This window comes from Daphnia magna, unplaced genomic scaffold (genome assembly GCF_020631705.1).
Source record: "Daphnia magna isolate NIES unplaced genomic scaffold, ASM2063170v1.1 Dm_contigs225, whole genome shotgun sequence".
In the NCBI taxonomy this organism is placed as follows: Eukaryota; Metazoa; Arthropoda; class Branchiopoda; order Diplostraca; family Daphniidae; genus Daphnia; species Daphnia magna.
This window is the reverse complement of record NW_025533188.1, coordinates 75,098-91,939: the sequence shown is the minus strand read 5'-3', so window position 1 is coordinate 91,939 and position 16,842 is coordinate 75,098. Positions and strand designations below refer to the sequence as shown.

At 38.7% G+C, this 16,842-nt stretch overlaps 4 protein-coding genes and 1 long non-coding RNA gene across 5 annotated transcripts; 4 read left to right on the top strand and 1 right to left on the bottom strand.

The window, feature by feature from the left end:
• Positions 1-731: 731 nt before the first annotated feature.
• On the top strand, positions 732-2,246 carry LOC123467765 (28S ribosomal protein S31, mitochondrial-like). The gene is given in 7 exon segments (XM_045167560.1): positions 732-861; positions 928-1,108; positions 1,166-1,184; positions 1,187-1,273; positions 1,343-1,583; positions 1,651-1,871; positions 1,930-2,246. Coding segments are annotated over 7 exon segments (1,083 nt in total). The 5' UTR covers positions 732-796; the 3' UTR covers positions 2,199-2,246.
• Positions 2,247-3,532: 1,286 nt separating this feature from the next.
• LOC123467764 (rho GTPase-activating protein 44-like) lies at positions 3,533-5,954 on the top strand. The gene is given in 10 exon segments (XM_045167559.1): positions 3,533-3,838; positions 4,195-4,307; positions 4,367-4,456; positions 4,518-4,722; positions 4,785-4,947; positions 5,032-5,116; positions 5,119-5,300; positions 5,369-5,560; positions 5,630-5,776; positions 5,835-5,954. Coding segments are annotated over 10 exon segments (1,350 nt in total). The 5' UTR covers positions 3,533-3,785.
• Positions 5,955-7,891: 1,937 nt separating this feature from the next.
• On the bottom strand, positions 7,892-9,456 carry LOC116927876 (peptidyl-tRNA hydrolase ICT1, mitochondrial). Its single transcript, XM_032934919.2, has 6 exons — positions 9,350-9,456; positions 9,030-9,265; positions 8,859-8,946; positions 8,719-8,764; positions 8,208-8,526; positions 7,892-8,039 (listed from the first exon to the last, which is right to left on the bottom strand). Exons 2-6 carry the CDS (start codon positions 9,122-9,124, stop codon positions 7,949-7,951), a joined length of 639 nt encoding a protein of 212 aa, XP_032790810.2. The 5' UTR covers positions 9,125-9,265; positions 9,350-9,456; the 3' UTR covers positions 7,892-7,948.
• A 164-nt stretch (positions 9,457-9,620) lies between these two features.
• Positions 9,621-10,357, top strand: LOC116927877 (pro-resilin). Its single transcript, XM_032934920.2, has 3 exons — positions 9,621-9,742; positions 9,827-9,910; positions 9,994-10,357. Exons 1-3 carry the CDS (start codon positions 9,737-9,739, stop codon positions 10,279-10,281), a joined length of 378 nt encoding a protein of 125 aa, XP_032790811.2. The 5' UTR covers positions 9,621-9,736; the 3' UTR covers positions 10,282-10,357.
• A 4,974-nt stretch (positions 10,358-15,331) lies between these two features.
• Positions 15,332-16,473, top strand: LOC116927879. The gene is made up of 6 exons (XR_004396841.2): positions 15,332-15,452; positions 15,519-15,862; positions 15,923-15,994; positions 16,102-16,143; positions 16,204-16,276; positions 16,371-16,473. It is a non-coding gene; the product is annotated as an uncharacterized LOC116927879 (long non-coding RNA).
• The last annotated feature ends 369 nt before the right edge of the window (positions 16,474-16,842 follow it).

Here is a 16,842-nt window from a genome sequence, read left to right as displayed (position 1 = left end):
CGCCAGTCATACAGATGCTTATCAAATACGAGTTGATATTCAAACGTATAGGCTACCAAATATAAAGTATAATAAGTTCACTTTCAACTATAAAGGTGAAGCCAGAGGTGGGCAAAATAGTGGCATTTTAATTTCCCTCTTTTCAAAATAAATTGTATAGAGGAAATGTGTACATTGCAGGTTATACTGTCGACCAGGTGCAGGATCGCTGATCAGAATTTGAACTGCTGTCAAGGGACTTGATAATCATCGTGTTGTCCACCGTGGTGTACGCTTGATTTAAGGCGGGTGGATTTACGTGTAGAGTTTGAACGACACGGAACTAAACGTTAACAGTATGCTTCTAACAAAGTTAGCTACAGAGTACACCCGTCCCAGTATACGTAACATCCATCCATTGTCGAAGCAATTGCTATTGTTCTGCAAATACAGGAAGCAATAGGGACATTGCTTAAGCATACAGCATCTTCGGTGGAACTCTTTGACGACATAAAAATCGTACAGCATGCCTTGGCAGATCTCGTTGAGTTATTTGCTATCACTGTTGTTTTAAATTTGAAAATAACATAGGGCAACCAGCCGCACATAATATGCCTGCTTGAGTGCTCGCTGCTCGGTGGTTGGCGTTTCACAGCTTGATACTTCACAGTTGTTTCCTTTGATGTTTGCCTCATTGCTTAATCAGTTCCTCTTCAATCCTCAAAGTTAAAATCAATTTTAATTAAACCGATCAAAATTCAAAACTCAATTTTTTGTGCTTTTTTGTCTAGTATTCGGATATATTTGGCAATGGTGCATGTTTCCTACGTCAATGGCGACTTCCATACGAAACACAAAAATGTTATTGCGGCGAGCCTTTAGGTAATTTGAATGGGTTTGTGAGTTTAGAAATGCTTTTGTATGCCATGTAATTTTCCCATTCTGCAGCGTCAAAAGAAATGAAATACTAGCTAGGAATTTGTGCTTTACAAGAACACTGAACGCGAATGAAGACCAAGATAAGTCGAAAAAAGTCGTGGAAGAAAAAAAGAACAAAGCAGAATTGAAAGAAGCTAAACAAAAAGAGGCTAAAGCTAAATTAAACATGTTGCTGGAGTCGATGAGCAAGGTATTAGTTGAAATTATGTTTATGTGGTGGATTTCAGCTAATTCAAGTTACTCTTAGACTACACAAAAAGCATATCCTTCGAATCTAAATTGTCTTTAGCAACACCAAAAATTAGGGCTAAACCTGCCAAACCTGTTAAACAACCAGTCTTTAACACAAAAATAGGTATTCTTAATATTTGTAATTTATCTTATAATGATGCATGTTGTACACTAATCTAATTAATTTTCATAGAACCTGAAATGCTGCAGGCAGTGGAAGATGTTTCGAATATGTTAAGCAAAGAAAAGGAAGCATTGAAAAATAGTCTAATTGCAAAACTTGAGGATGTTGCAGATGAAAGTGAAAGGGCCAGATTAGAGCCATTCAAACCAAACAAACAGAAAACAGAAGACCTTAACAGTTTATTGAACACCTTAAAAGTAGATGGAAAGAAGCCTAAAAACAAATCTCCAGCACCCAAGTTAGCTCCAGTGTAAGTCTTCTTTGTTTTTAAAGGAAACCTTATTTTCACATAGACTAACACCAGCTTGGGGTTGCAGAAAAATTGAAGATATATATAGTGCCCAACCAAGTGGGATATTTAGTAAAGCGCATTTCATAGAAGAATCTTCTGCCGTTTCCGGGTTGGCGACTTGGGATATGCTATATGAGAAAGAACTTGAACTTGCTGTAACTCATCCGCCTGCCAATGGTTTCCAGCAAATGATCCAATGGACCAAGCAAGGAAAAGTGTGGCAGTTCCCTATTGATAACGAGCAAGGTATTCGATTTTGGCATACTATTGTTTAAAGACGTACTAACAGTTCATTGACGATCAGGTTTGGATGAAGAAGCTCAAGTCGGATTCCACGAGCATGTATTTTTGGAACCCCATTTGAAGCCTTGGTGTCCAAGGCGAGGACCAGTGCGCCATTTTATGGAACTTGTCGTCGTTGGTTTGAGTAAAAACCCTTACTTAACTGTGGAACAGAAAAAGGAACACATAAACTGGTTCCGAGACTTTTTCGAAGCCAAACGCAGCATCCTTATCGATACTGGAGCAATCCCTGATATAACGACGAAGTCCTCTCCTTCTTTATCAACCTAAGAGGATGTGGTTTCTTGGAATATATAGTCAACGTTTGTGTTACTTAAATGCTTTCCAACTTACCTTTTAGTGAAGCTGCGATAAAATGCGTGCGACTACTGCAGGGTGAAATTCAAGTTCTATTTCTCATTGGTTAAGTGCTATACTTGTTATGGCAAAATGGAAGTCTTAAGAAACAATTTGAAATGGAGCGACACCTCAGTTAAACTCAGCATCCTGTGCTGTTTTCTTTGAATTGGATTCGAGTCTTGGGTCAAGTTTGTGGTGAAAATTCTCATAATATTATAGCATTTAATATGCTAGTGGTAAAGTGCTATTTGTAGAGACTGAACTTTCATACCAGGTTAATTTCTAAACAAGTTCTAATGATTTGGAAATTGGTTTTAAATCGTGTGTGGTCCTTTACACACGAATAGACACATTTTCGGAAAGACTGCCGTTAATGAAAACCGGGGCCGTGGCGATGCTATAATACGTGGATATTTTTTCACACAACAAGTGATATCAGGATCCGAAATGTGCAACGCTTTCGCTTAAATTAAAAGGGAATATAAGACATTGCCCTCGATCGTATGGTAGGTACAGTAACAGTCCGAAGCTGATGCCGAGAAGTGCATGTGATCATGTATATCCGTTGAGGAAAATAGGAGAAGGAAACCTTGAAACATTTTATGGTGGTAATTGTGGCTATTGCCAGTAATCAATAGAGTGAACCCAAGGGTGCAGCGCTTTGCCGAAACTAATATTTACCACACTGCTTAATCGGATGTGCACCGAATTATCTCTCTTTAGTTGGAAGGCAGTCGGGGGAGGGAAACATGTTTAGTGAGATAAAGTCTTCAAAAGCCTGGGTTTCCTGATTCACTATTCGAGCGAGAATCGGTCTTTATATAAGATTATAATAATCGGAGACAAGTGTAAAGTGTTTTGCGAAAAATCTATATATACATTTTTCAAAGACAATTTGCAATTGCAAAGCATTTCCTCAAACAAAAATAGTTCTACTGCCACTGAACAGTGTTTTATAGTGCAGTAAACATAATAAAAATAGAAGAGCAGTCAGTTTTCCCCCATCCTGCTGTTTCAGTTAACCCCAGGCCACAGCAACCAAAAAGCTAAACCGAGAGAAGCGTCAGTCGGTCCTTTCTCCTTTCATCTCTAGTAGCGCTCTAGCTAAACCGGAAACAGAAGGAGAAGTGTCTTCATACACCCCGTATTCCAAAGAGGGGGCAGGGACATTTGGGATCGGCTGCTGGCTGGCCTGTTAGGGCGAGAAAACATTTTATTGCTATCCAGTTTTTGGTGAAGTACATATCTGAATTGTGATTGTGTGTGCCTGAGCTGATTAGGGGAAACTCGCAACATGAGCCGAGTTTAGTGCTTCGTTATCAAGCAGTTGATCGTTCTCCTCCTCAAGGTGTTTTTAAAGTCAGTAAAAAGGGGCCCTAACAAGGTAGACAATTTGATGTTCTCGCCTTCGCGTCTGGCCATCAGCCGAGAGCAAGTGTCGATTTGACACTTACTTCGCATAGGCTTTTGGATACACAGTGGCTTGGCTTTTTGCAAACTTCTCATCGTGCTTTAAAAATGAAGAAAAATTTTTTCCGCGTGAAGCAGCTGGTGGATCAGACTGTTTCCAGGTAAAAAGAAACCATAAGAAACAAAGAACATTTGTCTGCTTCTAAATTCGCTGTTGGTTAATGTTTGATCACTTTCTATGTCCCTCTACCATGTGTGTTTGAGTATGAATAAGCAATTCCGATAATCTTTCCCCTCTTTATTAAAGTCAATAACTTCTTAAAACTGTGCTACCTAACTTATGTTGCAACCAATTTTTATTCGTTGGTTTAAAAGCTTCTACTTAGTCAAACAACAGGAAATATCTTGTTGAAGACAATTTATTTAAAGGAAGTAGGGGACTATTAGCTAAGTTAAAATTGTTGTAGCAAAGAACCAAGTGTGCTCATAAAAATGATGAGTGTCTTTTGTGTCATAGAGCTGAGCAGTCAGAGGTCTTGACTGAAGATGTCCAATCAGCTGAGAAACATGTAGAACTGCTCAAACAAACATGTGGAACTATGTCAAGAAAAATCAATAGTGTACTTTCTAGTAAGTATGGGTTTAAATCAGACTACAATTGTCAATAGATTAATTTCTGGTTTTCTTAGAAAATGAAGGTACCCAAGTGGATAAAAGACTGAAGAAGATCCCTGAATCTGCAATTGGACACACAATGATTGAGTGTGGGGGGCTTTTAGGTATTCAGTTTTAAATTAAAAAGTGACTGATACAAAAATTTTATTTAAAAATTATCCATAGGTGAGAAGTCCATTCTTAGAGACCTGTTGACTGATTGTGGCCAAATAGGAAATAAGATTGGAACAGAGATGTTAGTCCATGAAGTTGATATTGAGAAAAATGTTGTGGAACCTCTGAGTCTAGTTGAGAATGAGGCTGCTAACATCGTCAAGGCGAGACGTAACCTAAATAAACTAATCTTAGATATGGATTCTGCAAGAACCAGGTTGATTACATCAGGGTATATAAAATGAATTACTGACAGTATGTTTAAATATGTTTTTTAAGGTACCGGAACGCACAAAAGCAAGCCATCAGTGGAGGAAGTGTTGCCAAGGTGGATGGAATTAAAGATGAACTAGAAGAGGCACAATTAAAAGTAGAAATGAATCGTGACGGATTGGCAGCAGATATTTACTCTCTTTTGGCCAAGGAATCTGACTTTGCTAAGGTTTCCATTTTCTTGTTTAATTTTACTTAATATAAATTTTGTAAAACCAGAAAAGTGTAATAATTATAATAATTTCAATCGCAGGTGATTCTGCACTTCGCCGAATCTCAACGTCAATACCATCTTGCTGCTTTGAAAGTATTAAATGAACACATTCCATTGCTAGAGAAGTAAGGAAGGAACATATTCAGAAACCAGTATTTGGATTTGACTTGGACGAACATCTACGCGTTTCCGGCCGTACGATTGCGCATCCCATAGAAATATGTGTTATCACATTATATGAAACCGGCGTTGATGAAGAGGGAATATTTCGCATTGCAGGAGGGGCGTCCAAAGTCAGAAAATTTAGGGTAAGCTAATGTATTTCAAAGTACTCGCACTTAGAAATTAGTTTAATGTTAAACGTGCAAATTTCTAGGCTGCCCTCGATGCTAATTTAGCAGATCTTGGGTTTGCGTTGGAACTTCACGATGTCCACATTGTTGCGGGTATTTTAAAATCCTACTTGCGCGAACTACCCGATCCATTATTTACCCTTGCATTGTATGATGATTGGGTCAATGCCGTCAAGAGCCCCGATCAAGAAACCCGTCTCAACGCTCTAGGCGAGGTTATAAACAAACCGTTTTTATTTTTATAGCTTTGAAATAAAGTACATATGTTTGTTTTTGTATTGTAGGTAGTTGATAAATTGCCGGAAAGTCGTTGGAACAACATTCGTTATTTGATCAAGTTCTTTCATGAACTTAGTCGTCGCCACGAGCATAATAAAATGACGTCGCAGAATTTAGCTATTGTTTTGGCCCCCAGTCTCCTCTGGTCACCGGTATTTGATTGTACATTTAATAATCTCTCATTCCTATGTTACTGTCCGTTGTTTGCAGAACAATAGCAGTGATACCCTAAGCTTAAACATGTCTTTGGCTAATACGCACGCGTCGGTGATTGAACATCTTATCATGTTCGCTGATCGTTTCTTTCCTGGAGAGGTAAATGTGCTATAAAAAAGTACAAATATCATTCTTTGCAACGATGCTTTTATTCTTTGCAGATTGACTTTTACATGACCTATTCGAAAGCCCTGTACTCTGGATTGCTTCAACCGCCTTCGCCCTCAAATGGAGGTTTCCTCGAGCGAGGTAACTTTCTAACTCAAGAAAATTGAAGCTATGTCATAGCCTTGGGCTTCTTTTTTCTTCACGACAGACGAGCACGATTCGAAGGAAGTGAGAAGAACTCATCAGCGTACGGGAAGCACTGAAGGATTAGTTGAAATGCGGCACCCTGCGCCCAGCAACTACGCGTATGATAAGTAAGATTATGGAATTCTAAAGCAAAACCATATTATGTTTACCTGTTACATCATACTATTGATTTCTAGCTTGGCGAAAGCTGAAAGTCCGAGACCCATTTCCCGGAGGAAGAAAATACCTGCACCAGAGCCGCCTAATCAGGCTAACTCGCCCCACACGAAAACTTTACCGCATGCAAAGACACCAGAAAAGGAAGAGAAAAAAAATATTAGTGACAGTACTCCAGTTCTGCCCGAACGTTCTGTGGCTTCAGATAAGCCCATGCTTCCGCCTACGGGGCCTGATACAAAACGTCTTTCCGCGTTGCCAGTATCTGAGAAGAAACCCGTTCTTGCACCACGACCATCGTTGAATCCGTCGGTTGAGCGCGTTAGTTTGTCTAGTCAATCCCAATCCAATGTACTTGCACCGATCGGATTCGAAGCAATTGAAAACGACTTGAAACGTCAGGGTTCCGTAAGACAAATACCTGCTTACGCTGGACCTGCCAAAAGCGATGAAGAGACCGTTGAACTGCGGAAGCCTTATGTCCCCTCGCATAAGAGACTTTCTTCCTTCGACAATGTCATCAATATAAACCCTACCCCACATCCGAATGCAGTTTCTATGTTCGGAGGATTCCAACCACCTATGCCACTGGATCGGACAAAATTTGATGTCGATAAACCCAGGCCTAGTATACCAGAACGACCGTCGATCATAAAATTACAAGGTAAACCATTTGCCGTATTTTACGAGTAAAAAAAAAGAAAGGCTTTGCAACTTAGTGGTACCATAAAACAGGCTCAGCTGGGAGTACTTCAGCTTCAGCCAATTTATCCCCGGAAGCTTGTAACCCGAACGAAATTAGAAGTCATGGGCCTGCAGTATTGGAGCGTGTTCATTCGTTTTCTGTTAACAAACAGCAAGTTTCGATTGTAGAAGTTACTAATAGCAACCCGGGTTTGACGCTCAATTCTTCCGACCATCCGGATATACAGTATGCGGACTCGGACGATGTAGCTCCTTCTGTACCCCATGGTAGACATGCATTTCCTCAATCTACCCTATCGCATCTAATTTTTTTAAATACGTCTAGGTGAAGTGATTAAACCAGAACGTCCCCCTAAACCGGAAAGGTTATCGCACCCTTCCGGAAACGGAAATGTGGAAAGTAACAATAATAATAATACATCGTCCTCCAAATCTGAAACATTAACTGGAGACGAGGAAGTTGTCGCTCAACCAGTCAACGTTGGAGGAACACTGCCCCGTCCGGCCCCACGCCCTCAGCCACCTGTCCCCCCTATCAAACCCCGGAGCAACGTTTCTGCAACATCTATAGGAGCGACGGGGGATAGTACCGATCTTTGAGAATGAACTCAAAACTCCATTATCCACATAAAGTATAATCTGCCTTTTTAATTTAAGGCCGAGCTTTTTTCCGATTTTCAAAATGTACGTTTTTTTTTTTTTTGTGATTACGGGCGGTATTTATAATGAAATCAAAGTTGATAGATAAAAGAGATGCGTTGGCAGATTGTGATGGATGCGTTGGTTGTGTTTCAATTTTATGGACGACGTCCGACGTAAATCAGTTATTTGTTTTCGACAGTGCATTTGAAAGACTGATTATTAAGGATTGTTGCTTGTCTTTTTTTGTTTGTGTATTTACTGTTGTCAAAATGTGGTTTGACCCAAACTGTTTACGAATCGAGAGTCGGTGATTGGCGTCCTTGCTTCGTCATCGAATGTGCCCGCTTCTCCCTTAGACGCTCCCGAGCTGCCCTTTCACGCCTAAAACATTCGATGCATTTTTAGCCGTTTCAATTGCGTTTGATAATACGATATAAATACAATAACATAAAATTTGAACTTAGATCTTATTCTATCTTCCTTCCACAGATGACTAAATGTGATTCTTAAAAGAAAAATTAGTTATGTTACATTGTGAGTACTACTTACAGCCTGCGTTGCTTTTCCAGTGTTTCCTGAGAGACTTCAGGGACTACAAGGCTTTGTGCTACAGAGTGGATCAAGTTTCTGAGCTTGTCAAGGGTGTCAGCCAAATTCAACTGCTGAGATCTGGTTCTTTCAGATTTTATAATGAAATAACCTTCTTTGGAAATTTGATTCTTCACTCTTTCTGCTAGCTTGACACGAATAGGCTCTGGAATCCAATCAGCACTGGCTAGATGAAAACGTATCTCAGTTTTGGTTGAGACACAATTGACATTTTGTCCACCAGGTCCACCACTGCGGACATAATTTACCTGAATTTTGTCTGTGAGAACAAAAAGACCAAGCTCAAAAATAATAATGTGAAAGTCAATGTATATAGTTATATAGCTACACATAACTAAATGCAGGATGGAGGGGAGAAAAATAAACCATATCTGAACAACAACTGGATCTGAAAGTGATATTAATACCGCAAGTAGTGAAAAAGAACAACACCCTATCTATCAAAACTTACCCATAGGTATGTAACCACTAAATTTTCCATCTTTGCTTTCTGGTGCCTATGGTTTTTAAAAGGAAAATGAGGAAATCAGTTTTGGATATCCTTAATGAATAGTTACAACAAGGGAGATTTTACATTTTTCTATGATTTACCTTAGGAGTAGTGGTTATGTCCAGCCGACTAGTAGGGTACAATTTTTCAAGAGATAGATTACTTTTAAAACCAGAGAGATATGCTCGACTACATGAAGTGGAATTTATTAAAAGCCGTCGAAGGCAGCAAAAATTACTGAAAGAGACTGCCATGTTTTCGTATCGACTCACGTAGCAGACAGCTTTGGTCCTGTGCCGTTCGAAATGTGCGTAACAAACAGAAATGTCAAGTTTCCGATTTTTACCTTTAAATTAGTGAAATACATAAGCGAACAGCGAAGATTCCTTTCAGGCAAAAAATTTTTGCTGTAGAAATAATAGGTTCTTCATGAGATCATGACTGCTTCTGCTTCCCCTCAAGCCTCAACCAGGCTAGTTTGATCCAAATGTGGCTTTTGCTTTTTGCACTGTTTAAGTGACAGAAAAATAAAATGAAAGAAGGAGACAATATAAAATAATTAGAAAGAGTCTGTATAGCAAAACACTTTTACCGATTTGACCTTCCTTTTGCTCAGGTGATGGGAAAAAGAAAGGGGATATGAAAACACTTTAAGTGTTCCAATCGTGTTCGGTGAACATGAACGGCATACAGTTTCAAGGCTCGTCATGCTCTGGTTCAAGACTGAGGGAAAGTGATTCGTTTCACGGCTATAGATTTACTAGATGTACCCGTGATGGGTGTGGATGGCTAAATATTACCTACTCATTAAACTGTTACAAGGGGATCGTTCAATGCAGAGCATCGAAAGACTTGCGCATTCATTGCGTTCTTTTTGTTATGGTTTTTATGAGACTAATTGCTCTGTATATAAAGAAGGGGACATACTGATCGAAAGTCACCAGTCTTCTACCAGGCAACTTCACCTCAACTACCCAACATGCAGGCAAGTAATTTTTTAATATACAGTATGATGTTCCGTAATTAAGCTTTATTCTTTAATTTAATTCTCTGCTTCGTATTTATATAGCTTGGCGTTTTTCTTTTTGCTATTTTCGTCGTGGCTACCGCCGTTCCATCCAAGTCTAGTGATTACAAAGACAATTACGAATACGTATGTCGATATTCTTTCATTTTGCATGAGACTAGCGACTGTGGTCAAACATTTCAGCTAAGACGGACTCTAATTTCTCGCAGGCTCCGGCTCAGTATGATTTTGGCTATGGAGTAAAGGACGACTACGCTTACGTCGACTTTGGCCATAGCGAGAATCGTAACGGTGACAAAACTAAAGGACAATACTACGTCGTTCTTCCTGATGGTCGTCGCCAAGTTGTCAATTACTACGTTGATGGCTATTCCGGATACGTTGCTGATATCAAGTACGAGGGAAACTACAAATCGGCCTACTCCGCTGATTACAAACCTACTTATAAGCCGGTGCCTAATCCCACATACTCTCCTTCCTACAAGCCGACATATTAAGAAAATTAAGATTTTATCGTGAGCAGTTATGTATCAATGCAATTTTTTTTAAAAACGAACAATAACTTAAACTGGTCTTCTTCTCTGGATTTCAATTTATTTGGGTAATTTTATGAATATCCTGCACCGCCATCAGTTTCACATGAAAATGTACGTAACTACGTAACGCCAAATTACCCCATTTTTTTAGCATCTCGGGTAGGGCCATAAATTTTTTTTTTTTGCTGAAAATACTCAATGACATATTTCGTGGCAATACCCAAATTTGCCTATTGCCACGAAAGGTTTTCTGTTCACTTTTGTCATGGAAAACGTTTCAACTTGGTGAAGTTTGAATCCACATACAACCCACAACGATAGAGATCATCGCCATCTAGTGGGAATCTAGTCTAGCCATGTTTTAAAATAGGTCACGCCTATTTCCCTCCTAGCAGGGAGGCGCTCCGCTAACTCGAAATGCGCTATTTCCCCCCGGCTGCAGAGGCGTTAAAGTCAAAATTGTCTATTGACTACCGGGCACCGGCTGACAGGGACAAGGTGTAATCCCACGAAGCTTTCAGGATGTCTAGGTAAATCTAGGATTGTAGTTAAATAGATAAAATCACTTGAAACTGCAAATTCTTCTATTCGGCCTAGGCGTGCTGGATAAGATACAACTGGTCTTACCTTCTTGATTAACGTAGGCAGAAGTCGAGTCAAATAAAAACGACATTTAGTTCCATCCCGGACAAACCAAGGTGTATTTCTACATTTCATAGAAGAGGTATAGAATATAAGATAATTTTATTATCGTGTTTCTTTTTCCTCTTAATCTAAAACAGATGCCATCACTTTTGATAAAGCAAGAGAAACCATAAACAGTAACTCTACCACAGGGTCACCTGGCTGCCGGGGAGAAATCGATTATTACCAAGTTTAAAACTGAAGTAGCAAAAAATTATTTTATCCTTTTCTATTAGTAAATTGCAATACAGATTGATAGTTTTTTTTTTGTTTTTGGCACTAATTAATCTTGTTCTTTATGGTATGTTAGGTGGAACTGTGTTGCTGATGAAACATCCCTGACAATTACTAAACTTTGTAGTTTGGACTGATGAGAATTTGAAGCAAATCCAGAGTTAATAAGAAGAGGTCTATGTTAAACATTGAATATTTTTAATGAACTTATGTAACTCTTTGTTTATTTAGCCCATGGAATGGGGTCAGCCCACAACACACACAATTTAACTGATAATTATTGTTTGAAGGAGACAATACACCAGGGACAGCGGAGGTGTAGCTCTTGAAAGCAGTATTTATATAGATAATTCAACTTGTAATTTTTTTGTTTTTATGTTTGAGCCTGCATTCATAAAAAAACTGAAGGATTTCCTTTTTAGATTGGGCAGTAGCACATGTCCGTTATCATGTTGATACCAAGTATTTGTTTATCTTCATTCAATTCGTTTTTTAAAATTTAGGTCCTGCCTGCATTTATTCTGATGTGGATGAATAGCTTATGTTTTTCAATGGCTATAAATGGATAGAGAGTAAAGCTAAAGAAATTTGATAAGCTTTACATTTGCTTTAAAATTTGGTTTCATGGTTTTTTTTTTTATACTTATGTTTTGACTCAAGAGCAGTTCGCTAGCTTCTTGCCGACCTCCTCTTTCAAGTAACGCCTGTCGACGATTTCACAACTACGCGCATATAAAGAACGTACTGGCAAAAAGTAAGATATCTAAGGCAATGCACCAGTTCCTTTCCACAGCCCTACAGTGTGAAAAAATACAGAGGTAAAAATCTGATCATATTGATCTGCACAATGCCGGCTTCATGTAAGCAATCTTGAAATGACCTATCAACAGTAATTTTGGTTTATATTTGGCTTTCACTTGTAAATCTATGACAAATATTTATATTAGCTAAACTGTTATTGAACGTACGACTAAGGAGTATTAAAAGATTCTTTCCTTAAGAAAATGGGCAGCTGTGGACTTTCTTTGGATGACTCCTGTAAAGAGTAAATATTTCCTGCTTCTTGGCACAAGGAACATAGCAGATATCTTGATGCCAACTAAGTGTCATTTGAAAGATTGTAAAAAGATGTTTAAGGTATCTGACAAATCTGTGGTCATGTTAATAAAGTAATTTTTTTGAATTTTAAATTAGCAGGAAAAACCTGAAGTTGGAGGAAGATACATTTGTCTCTCGTTACTAGTTTTGTAAAACAAATGGTAATTTTGTAAATTGAAACAACACATGATCTATTACTTTAGATCAATTTTTTCACAAGAGGAGGTTAATTCCACAATCTTCAGCTTCACAGGCAGACACCCATCCACAAAGCCGTGGGTGATAGATGACGTAAAATTTTTATTAATTTAAAAAAATTATATTTTAGGTTATTGATTGGAGAGTTAGAGAACAATGTGAGAAAACTGATATTCTAGCCCTCGAAATCCCAGCTGCCTTTCTACTTCAACAATGGTATAAAGCAATTATAATTTCAGGAGATAACCATTGAAACCAAAAGCAAATCAGACATTTTTTAATTGGCTTTTTTGCTTAATGATATTTTTACACTTAACTTTAGAAAACATGGAAGTGTATATATATGTTAAGGGTCAAGTTAATTAAATGGTCACGAAAATGAATTTTACATTACTTTAGAACAGGTCCCAACTCAGATTACGCAGCTGATGCCCCACAATACAACCCAGAAATCTTTACTTGCGGTCTTCCAGTGCCGGGAATTTGTTATGCTCTTATTCATGCAATTACCCAATAAAAAATTAGGTAACGAATTCTGTTTTTTATAATATTTTTAATATTCAAATTATTTCACAGCAGTATTTAATATGTTAGAAACCTACTTAACGAGTAACATTTTGGCGATTTTTAGGGAAGCGGATTATTTGGCAAATAAAATATGACGGGATTCGGGTTGTCATAAGAAGCTAGCCCAGATGCCAATCTTCTTGATCCCTCTCACTTCGATTGCGATTCCAGTCAACGCATTCCATCATGCCAGTGATCAGTCGTTTTTCAACCATTCTTTTCACAGGATTTTATGACTGGACTTCCTGGAATTCCTGATTTTTACCTAATTGCTGCATTTGCCGCAAGAGGTAGGTAAAAAGTGGTACATTATTTAAACTGATCTTGCTGTAAACATGGATACCGGTACCGCTTATAAGGTTATAGACAAGAAGGCTGAAGCCGTCTTAACTGCTCCAGGAATTTCAAGGGCTTGTATGACCTGACGGTGAAACCACCCGGGACAACGGAGTGGGAATGATTTGATTTTCGAACGTTGCTTAGGCAAGTGATCTCCGCACTCTTTATTGGACATGGATGCGGAATTGTATCATTGACCAGATTTAGATGGGAGATATTATAATAGTGTATTCAGTATAGACTTTTGAAATTGAAAAATTAATCAGCTTTGTCGTCTCGTGAAAATCTCTTAAACTCGTTTTTTAAGAAAAGTTCACGTGATGACTTGTTGAGTATTCCTTAATAACCATGCACACTTGTCGGAAATAATGGGTGCATTTGGTTTTCGTGGAACAAATTAAACATTGTTAATGTGCAGCTAGGTGGGTTGTTGTTGCTCTCCGAAGGCTATTCGAGGTGTTATGCTATTTCCTGAGATTAAACATTCAGGAAATGTGGTATGTGTTCGCAAATTGTTAAGCTCTATTCAGAGTGGTACCATAAAGTATGACTGTAGAAAAGGGTACGTCGGCTTCTAAAAGTGAAGAACAGCTCTGACGTCTTTGGTAAGCGGAAAAGGTACTGCTAATTGAAGCGTCAGATGACGGCTTTAAGAGTGGACTCTTTGCTTTGCTTTGCCTTGCCCAAAGAATCTGTGTTTGGAACTGGCAGGTGGCGTTTAGCAGTGGCACCCAATCTTAGTTCTTAAAACCCAGAGGTGTTCTTCACTTTTCAGGGGGATTGATTAATGATACTTGTTGGTTAATCCATGAAGAATACCAATACATGGATAAGTGGGGGGTAATAAAAGTATAAAAATGTGATTCCTCAAGTGCATTTGTGCAAAGCGCGTGTTTTTCCTCAATGTGCATTTTCATTCAAGCATACGCGGCAGTTCGTGAGCAGACGAACCATTGAAAGGGCCTTGCGCAGTCTAGATGCATCCAGCCAAATATTAGTAGAACCCAAAACATTGTTTTGACAAGTACTATCATGTTTCGGTTGCAGGTTTTCACTAAATATCAAGTAACTAATCGTGTTGAATGTATGATTTTTCTATTCAAGTCTATTTAGGTGTCAGAACGGAAATTGTGCTGTTAGAACTTTAAAAACACCGCATAGCTATTATTACCAATAGTTAACTTTTACAGCTATCAAAATCTTGTTAACCATTTAAAGGAGAACAAAGTTCATTTTTTAAATTTCTGGAATTTCGACTTCCGGTTTTACTTCCGGTTAAAAAATACCCAATAACTCCTTATTTGTTGGTCTGTCAGAAAAAAGATTCACGTCATTAATCCTCGTCAAATTTGGGGTCGACTCCATGTATCAACTCAAAATACCCAAAAATCGCAAATTTTCCTGAAGCATGCTATCTTCATGAAAAATCACGATTTTGGTCAAATCCGACTTTTGGCTAAAAACAAGTCATTCCCGACCCAAATTTAATAAGGATCACGAAAATTCTACTCGTTTTATTATGGGATCCCTATTTCCGGAGATACTGGCTACTTCCGGTTACTTCCAGAAAATTTCCGTGACAATCTGAAAAAAGTAAAAAAATGAGCTGTATTGTTCTAACAATTTAAAATACTTTTCTCGCATGAGTTAGGGTGTGGTAGTTATTATTCCGTGTTTTTCTTTCTTTCAACACTACAGGCTGATCCTACGAGCTACGACAGTTTTACCTACAAATGTTAGCGTTTCGTGCTGCAACTAGTAGTTGATATTCTAGGATGTTATACCTAAAATTGGAATTCAGCTATTAGAGATTAGCAAAATTAAAGTACTTAAAAGCAAGTATTGTACTTATTTAAACATTCAAAGTAAAATAGAATTTTTGTGTTCTAGGCGGAAACTCTAGATGGCGTTGATGTGCGTCTATGATGAATATTATGGGTGACAAGTTAAATGGGTGTTAGTTACTTTACCCTGTTATGTGTTTTAAAGTTTTTTTCGTCAAAAAATTTACGGTATGTTGTTATCTATTCAGTATTGCTATCGTTGGGTATGTATTGAAAAAGAAACCCTTGAAATAGATTGCTTTTTGTACGTGGTGTTGTTTCGCCTTGTCAGCTATGCCAGCTGCTGAACCAGCAGCCTGCATTCCTGCTATCAATGTACCACAAGGGATCCTGACACTTTAAGAAGGCCACTATTCCTTACATGAACATCACCATCCAGTTCAAGTACTGTGGATGGACCTCAGGTCTTTTGTTTGAGCTTAGTGATGTATTCTCTCGTCAGTGTAAGGAACGGCCAGTAACAGAGTCTTCATCTACTTTGTGTTGCCAACCATCAGCCCTCAGCATCCCAGGTATCCAGATTTACAAGTTTCTCTGCTTAGCCAACCATCATCCATACCCTTCAGCTCTTCATTGTGGTATTTCAGAACATTTCTTATTTTCCACTACACACATCCGTAACAATTTTCTTTACACAGGCTTCTCTTCCTGTCTTCTTAGTCTACTGAATGCCAACATTGAATAAGGTTCATCATCATTGCCTTTCAATGGTATTTTAATTTGGTGGATTATCTGGATTTCTCATTTTTAATAAATCTTTTTGTATAAACCGAAAATCTTCATTGTCAATCCTGCTGTTCTTCTCACCATTACTTAGCCAACTCACATGGATAGGCTTTAACTACATCTCCATTTTTTGGTATTTTAAGTTTCTACGTTATGGAGCATTGCTGTGTTGTAACAAAAATGTCTGTGATAGGACTGCAAATATTCATCTTCCTTCGGTACAGTTTTGACAATTTCGGTAGTTTCGCCCCCAGTGGACCACACGCGTAAGTTCTTTGTCTTTTTCATCGTTTTATCAGACAAATGCCTTTTTCCGCTCAAAATCACTTACTTCTTTTTTGCCTTATTTAATCTATTTAGAACTACATTTTCTTCGTCTTCCGTCGACTTCACATCATTGCTGTCTTTGTTGACGTATTCGGCTTCATCTCCGTCTTGTCGTCTTGGTCGTCTTCGCCTTCATCTCTGTCTCGTCGTCTTGGCCGTCTTCGCCTTCATCTCCGTCTCGTCGTCTTGGCCGTCTTCGCCTTCATCTCCGTCTTGTCGTCTTCGCCGTCTTCGCCTTTTTTTCTTCGCCTTCTTGGCCATCTTTCTCTACGCCATCACTTCATCGCCGGTTTCTCCTTCGCCCTTTACGTAGAGAGTTCACCGTGGATCGTCATCCTGGTATTGTTTTATTTCGCATTGTTATGTTTAAGTTAACCCGTTGGCTGCCACCCCGTTTGCGTCCCATTTTTTTTTTAGCTTGTAGGGACCGGCCGCAATGGCCTTCGCCGCAAGGCGCCTTAGGCAATGCACCAGTAGGGACTTCTCTTTGTCGATGCGGTGGCGG